Source organism: Talpa occidentalis, unplaced genomic scaffold (assembly GCF_014898055.3).
Source record: "Talpa occidentalis isolate TD23 unplaced genomic scaffold, MPIMG_talOcc4v2.1 talOcc4.2, whole genome shotgun sequence".
NCBI classification, from domain to species: domain Eukaryota; kingdom Metazoa; phylum Chordata; class Mammalia; order Eulipotyphla; family Talpidae; genus Talpa; species Talpa occidentalis.
In genome coordinates this window covers 23,161,879-23,169,032 of record NW_023602073.1, presented here as the reverse complement: position 1 = coordinate 23,169,032, position 7,154 = coordinate 23,161,879, and the positions used below count along the sequence as shown (strand labels likewise).

The window sequence follows — 7,154 nt, the reverse complement described above, 5'->3', positions numbered from 1 at the left end:
CTCTGTTCTGCTCACCTTAAGGTATAAATAAAGACCCGCTGAGACCCTCAGCAGGAGATACTTGCAGGAAAGAAGGTGTCTGTGTCTACCTCACTCCTACCTCGCTCCACTTCCCCTCAGCCCTCCGAAAAATATCACCTATCCCGTCCTCTCCTTTCTGTGATCCCTGACGTGACTTCTAGCTGCAGCTGGTCTCCAGCAGCAGGGTCAGACCCATAAAAAACTGGGACCATCGCTTCTCAGGCCATCGATGGTGCCACATTTGTACACTTGGGAAAGTGTTCTGACCCTCCTGGAAAAAAGAAAAGAGGAAGTGACAGGTCCGGGGCGGGGTGGGGGCTCAGGATGGGTTTTTGTGGCTGAGGATGTGGCTGTAGAAATGCAGTTTCTAAAGGCCTTTGCACAGGAAGATGCAGGCTCGGGTCTGTGTTGCAGCCTCACCATGAAGCAGCTGAGCGCCGCCAACTCTGCCTTCCTCCAGGCCCTGCTCCGCACCTTGAGAGAAGACAGCCCCTGTGGGACCCTCTTCTTCTCCCCCCTGAGCATCGCCTCGGCGCTGGCCATGGTCGTCCTGGGGACCAGAGGCAACACTGCGGCCCAGCTGTCCAAGGTCAGCAGAAACAGACAAAATGAGAGAGAGAGACTCCTTCCTCCCCTGTCAGTGTCTGTGCCGAGGATGGGGAGAGCCGGCCTTGGGGCTCTCCCTGCGCATGTAATTATCTGTTTCTGGGCTCAGATCCCCACTGTGGGGGACACTTTCAGGAAAAGCCCCAGGCATAGTCCATTTGCTGCAGGCTTTCCCTTTGAGTCTCCTGTTTAATGAGCACCTACTAGGTGCCAGGCACTGTGGTGTGACTGGCTGAGGATGGGGGAGCAGCTGGCTAGGACCCCTGAGGCAGGGCAGACCTCTGCTGTTCTGGCTGCCAGACCTGGCTCTGTGGTCTCAGTTGTCCTCCGGGAATCAGCATTTTGCTGTTCAGCTTTGCATGAAGCCTGCTGGCCTGCCGAATAGAGAACACCTGTCACGGACATTACTTCTGAGCAGATGGACACCCCGGAAATGCATTCCAGTGGAAGTTGTTGGACTGGCCTGCTTAGGGGGACAAGGAAACAGGGGACCTGTATCCGGAGGCCCTGTCTGTGCCCAGTGCTGGGTGTGGCTGTAGGTTCTGAAGTCCCGGACACTGTGGCAGGAGGCCCTAGGGAGAACAGGTAGCCAAAGGCATGTGACTGCAGTCAGGGCCGAGCCTTGGGTGACTTACTGCAGGTCACTCTGTCAGCCAGAAAAGGGTGTGATGCCCACCTTCTGCTCCCCTTATAGAAGTGGGGGGCACCTGTGTCAGGTGTGCCTCCTTTCCGAGAGAGGGACCCTGGCTCTCCCTGACAGTGAGGGAAGGAGTGGCCGCAGTGAAGGGCTTTCTGCCACCCCAGTCACACCTGACACTCACCTGAGCCCAGCCAGCCAGCCCTGGGGTCATGTTTATGGGCCTTTCCAGCTGCAAAGCCTCTATGACCCCACTAAATGGAAACATCTCTAAGTGAATGAGACCCGCATCTGCAGAACCACAGATGGAAAGCCTTTTAAAGTTATCAAGAATCCACTAGTGCTAACTGGTACTAATTTGGATTTGCTTCTTAAAAGGTCACGTCAGACTCTATTCTGTGCCTTTCTGGACTCTGTGACCTCAGCGAGAATAGTCTTAAGAGCCTTCCGCTTTGTTTCTATTAAAACAGGTGGATCACAGCGTGAGGCAGACATTCCGTGTCTGTGATAACCTGGCCTTGTGCACTGTGTGGGTTTGCTCTTTGGTTTCTTCAAAGTCAGAAACAGCTCAGGCCTCAAAAGCCATAAGCATTCTTGATTTGCAACTGATCTGTGGGGAATTAAACTTTTGTTAAATGTTATGTTTAAAGAAGTATTTTAAATAAGTGAGTTACTTTTGCTCGCAGTGTAATTAGAAAAAAAATTCCTCAATCTGTCATATCTGTGTTCCTGCAGGGGTGATGATTCTTAGTTTTCAGGATTATTTCTCAGAAATTTCAGTCAAATAATATTGGATAAAATTTTATGATGATATACAATTAGATTTGAGGATTCATGTTTACACACCATTTATGATTTTCTTGGGGAAAAGACTTGTAGAAATATTTAGTTTACTAGCCACTCATATTTGCAGAACTAGAATGATAACCCAAAAAACTGACATAAAAGCTGGCTCTAAGGTGGGATGATTAGGTCTCACAAAGCTGTAAGGTTTGGATTCTCCATCGTGTGTTCTCCAAAGAAAACTCACAAGGTAATAGACTGGAGTCCTCAGTGCTTAGTAATGACGACACATTACCCTCATGGAAGCCAACACCTGGGAATCACTTTATAATTTCAAAGCAAATGTTTATAGAACATGTTTTCTTCATTTTAGACTCTTCAATCTGACGCAGTAGAGAAGGCTCATTCCAGATTTCAGGGTCCGGTCGCCGCTGTCACCAAGCCTGACGCCCCCTATGTGCTGAAAGTGTCTAATAGGTTATTTGGAGAGAAAACCGGTATTTTCCTCCCTGTAAGTACTTTCTGCTTCAGTCCTACTGCTCACTAGACACTGTGCTTTCCCAGCAAAATCAAGGCAGTTCAAATTTTTATAAACAGGGCCTCCCTGGTGGCCCAAGGGGTTAAGCACAGCGCTGAGAGGCTGTCCAAAGTCTCTGCAGCACAAAATTGATCCCGGCCAGGGAGGCGACCCACACAGCCCAGCAGACCTCTCCTGTCTCCCCGCTGGTCCCCTCTGCAGTGTATTTCAGTCAGTCTGCCTGTTCTGCTGCCCACTCTGTCTTGCCCCCAATTTCTATTGTTTAAAGATCTTAGAAAATGACTTCTGTAGATACTGAGTCACTCATAACATTTATTGTCTTCTTTTTTTTAACTGGAGTTCTTAGCTTCAACTCAGGAACTGTATGGCGCTGAGCTGGCCAGTGTGGATTTCCAGGGCGACTCTGAAGGTGCCAGGAGTGTGATTAACCAGTGGGTCCAAGAGCAAACGGAAGGTAAGAGGGTGGACAGAGAGTGGTCCTCACAAAGGGTTCTGCCTCTGTGTCTCCACCCGCCCACCTGCATGGGATCCCCTCTATACAACCTCTCCCTACCTCCTCTGTCCTCCTTCACCCTGGCATGTATCCCCCATTTCCAGTGGGGTACAGCTATCAGACATAGAAATTCCAGGCATCCCTAGTGACACAAGGAGTTCAGCCTCAGAACTATGACGCTATCCCCATCACTGCAGCACTATTTCGATCCTTGGCCAGGGAATTACCCACATGGCACAGCAGACCTCTCCTGTCTCCCCACTGCTCCCCTCGGCAGTATAGTTCAGTCATTCTGCCTGTTCTGCTCCCCACTTTGTCTCTGGTGAATCCTTTCATCCAGAAACCTGATGAACCTGGGGTGCTGAACCTCTGGCCTGCACCCCAGCTCATGCAACATGAACAAAATAAATAAATAAAAAAAATTAGATCCATCATGTGGAATAGCAGACATGATTTAACCAAAGCAGCTAAATATTTCCCCTATGTTCCTCAAAGTGCATTTTAAATTTAAAGCAAAAATGACTGTAGAATCAAAGGAATAAAAATTGGGGTAGTGACAGAGGAAATCCAGCCAGTCCAAATTATTTAATACACCACTAGCATGAAACAAACCCCTCAGATTTTGACTCAGAGCTTATCCACTCATGACCAGTGGTCATGAACCTTTTCCTGCATTCTGGCTCGGGGTGTGATGGGTGGGATGTGCTGTCCAGCTGGGTATCTGTCTCTCCCTAGGTCAGGTATGAGATGAGGCATTTATGGACACTGGGAGTGTGTGAGCATTTGCTTAGTGGAGCCTGCAATTCAGTGGAGGAACCATCCTGCCTTTGCATATTTTGAGGGTTGATGCCACTAGCGGATTGGCAGAAGGACTGACTTACTAGTGACTCAAAAACCCTGTCATGCAAGACTATATATAGTGTTATCCTGAAAAGAATGGCCATTTACAAACAAGGCTCCTTGTGATCACACTCCAGAAAAGGGGCATTTTCCTATTTTCTGCTCTTCTGCACATTAGACTCGTATTGAAGTACAGGCTCTAGTGGGGTGGGTGTGTCATTCTTCAGCCTGGTGAGTTGGTGCAGTCAGACACACTGCGGGGATTTCACTCGACACCATGTTCAAGCGTAATGAAATGGAAAAGGTGCACTGAAATACATTTCTGTGCTGATCTAATGTCAGTTTAGATTTGGAGTGCTGAGAAGTGGATTAACAAAAAACAACTCACTTTATCATTTTAGGGAAGATTCCAGAACTGTTGGCAGCAGGTGTGGAGGATCGCATGACTGTGCTTGAGCTGGTGAATGCCATCTACTTCAAAGGCCCCTGGCAGGATGAATTTAGTAAAGAGGAAGCCAGGGTCCCTCGTTTCTGGTTGAATAAGGTGAGCCCATGCACTGTCTCTTTGCTCTACAAGAGCAAATGTCCTCTTTGCTCTACATGAATGCAGATAACAGTGTTTTTACCTCCATCCTTTCAGCGAAGAGCAAATATGGTGAAAATGATGTACCAGAAGAAGAAACTGCCATTCAGCTACATCCAGGAGCTCCAGTGCCACGTGCTGGAACTGCCGTACAAGGGCGGGGAGCTCAGCATGGTCATCCTGCTGCCCGATGACATAGAGGACCAGTCCACAGGGCTGGAGAAGGTGATGCTCCTGCATTTCGTCCTTCTCTCTCCTTTCCTGTATGTGTCTTCCCGTGTGTGCTGAGTGGTCAGTGCTTGTTATGTGCTTATTGAATCACTTCACTTCCCCATTCTGTTGTAATCCAGTCCATCACATTTACTACCTGGGAGTCCTTCACTTCAAATTTCAGAAACTCTCAGTGAACACTTGTGGGGTCCATGTGGAGACCTATACCAGACGTAATGCTGGTCACGGGCAGCTCATGCAAACTCTTGTAATTAAACTTTAGAGACTGAGGCTTGCTTCATTAAAATGAATTTGTTCAAAATTGAAACCCCTATCATATTGCATAAACCTTCATCTTATGCTCTTAGTTCCTTTTATGACACTCTCCGATCTCCTTACAAGGCACACAGATTGTGAATTCAATTCCCAGTAACTCTATCATAGAAGAAGACTCATGAGACAAGTGAGCTTGAGGGTTAAGCCTATTTCCTAGTGTGAACTTTGTATAAAGTTCTACTATAAGGACTTGAAGGCTATGGAATCTCTTGCCAGGCCTGGAACTAGGCAAAACCTGGAGATTATGTTTTTATCTCAGTGTCTCTAACCTTTTGTGTTATATCGCCAATTCCTACTCTCCAAATTTGCTCTCTGGAAGGCATCTAATGTAGTACCTATTTACATATATAGAGGATGTCAAAAATCAGCATGTGCTTCTTTCAGTTGATTTCCGACTTCATCTGTTCTCTGATTTTAAGGAGTCTCATGAAAGGGATGACCAAGAGCATAGAAGAAGGGTAATGATGGTTCTGTTCTAGTCCCATCATGTAATAAAACAGCAGTGATAACAGTGGACACTTACATAGTCCTTACTGTGTCAACCCATTTAATTCTAATGACAATGTTAGAATAAAGGTCACTGTTATTACCCCCATTTCAGATGAGGAAGTAGGATATTTACTATTTTTCCCTAGGAGCTAAATCTATTAGAGATTATTTCACCTCTGTGTGGTTCACAGAATACCACAGTGATTAGTGGGTTTGGAATAATCACAATAGAATAGATAGAAGAAAATTTTCCCTTACACCACTCAACCATTTAGTTAACATGTAATATAGTCTTCACAGTAATAATAACCCGCAGGCCCCATCACAGTGATTCAGTATATAGGGTGGAGTATTACTGCGTCCTGGAAGAGTGGGTAGATAGATGGGTAGGATGAGGCTGTACTCTGGGTGGGTGGTATATGGATGGTTGTGGGTGGATGCATGGACAAGTGGGTAGATGGAGAGATGGATGGTGGTTGTTTGTTTTAGCTGATGTGCAACTGCCCTGTACTGGGGCCCTGGATGCCTTGGAACATACACTCTCTCATCGTCCCAATTGCTGGAAAGAACTGGCCCAAGAGAGGAAGGAAACAAAGGAGCAACTGACATTCGGGTGTGTTCATTCAAATAACCTTAGCACTTACCTATATAAAATTATTTTCTCTTTGCACATTCTAATTCCAGATCCTGAAGTTGACTCTGGAAAAACAGTGTGAGTGGACCAAGCCTGAGAATATGCATAGTCATATGGATGGCCACGTGCATTTGCCCAAATTCAGGCTGGAGAAGACCTATGATCTCAGGTCCCACCTGGCTCGCATGGGTGTGGGAGATCTCTTTAGCAGGAGCAAGGCTGATCTGTCTGGCATGACAGAAACCAGAGGTATTTTCGTATCAAGAGTTATCCATAAGTCCTTTGTGGAGGTGAGTGAGGTGGGCATAGAGGCAGCAGCTGCCACAGCTGTCACAGTAATGCCGTCCGATGTAGATGAACATTTCAGTGCCGACCATCCATTCACCTTCGTGATTCGTCACAACTCCTCTGGCAGCATCCTGTTCTTGGGCAGATTGCATTCCCCTTAGAGGCTGTAGAAATACAAGGTCTGGGCCTCCCTGGTGGCGCAGCGGTTGAGCGCTGGGTTGTGAAGCTCCCTGCGGCCTCTGCTGTGCAGGTTCGATCCCCGGCTGCTCCCCTGCCACCGGAGGAGGGTCCCACATGGCGCAGACCTCTCCTGCCGCCCACTGCTCCCCTCAGCAGTGTACTTCGGTCCTTCTGCCTGCTCTGCTCCCCGCTCTGGCTCTGGTGAATTCTCTCCCTCCCGTGCTTCTGACTGTACCCAGTGCATGTATAAACAAACAAACAAATAAATAAATAAATAAAATACGTGCCTCTTTATTAAAAAAAAAAAAGAAATACAAGGTCATTCTTAAGAGTTTATGTCTGACTGATAGCACAGATATAACTTCACTAATAAAACTACTCTCTAAAACCAAATGTTTAATTTCCCATGTAAGTGCAACCCTGTTGGGTCTTCACATCCATTTACCTTGGCGGGGTATTGATTTTACTCCTTTTCTATTGAAAAACTCCAGTGGTTATTTCTGAAATCATCAAGTT

General features: G+C 47.0%; 1 protein-coding gene across 1 annotated transcript; it reads left to right on the top strand.

Moving 5' to 3' along the window:
- Positions 1-442: 442 nt before the first annotated feature.
- LOC119251055 (leukocyte elastase inhibitor-like) lies at positions 443-6,647 on the top strand. Its single transcript, XM_037518560.2, has 5 exons — positions 443-610; positions 2,982-3,039; positions 4,320-4,462; positions 4,559-4,726; positions 6,221-6,647. Exons 1-5 carry the CDS (start codon positions 443-445, stop codon positions 6,617-6,619), a joined length of 936 nt encoding a protein of 311 aa, XP_037374457.1. The 3' UTR covers positions 6,620-6,647.
- Positions 6,648-7,154: the final 507 nt, after the last annotated feature.

What these genes read in the sequence shown, in the direction of transcription:
- LOC119251055 (XM_037518560.2), top strand. Translation starts at nt 443, where the DNA reads ATGAAGCAGCTGAGCGCCGCCAACTCTGCCTTCCTCCAGGCCCTGCTC. An exon ending in CTGCGGCCCAGCTGTCCAAG is followed by an intron (nt 611 to 2,981) that starts GTCAGCAGAAAC and finishes GTGGATTTCCAG; the next exon opens with GGCGACTCTGAAGGTGCCAG. An exon ending in CTCGTTTCTGGTTGAATAAG is followed by an intron (nt 4,463 to 4,558) that starts GTGAGCCCATGC and finishes CCATCCTTTCAG; the next exon opens with CGAAGAGCAAATATGGTGAA.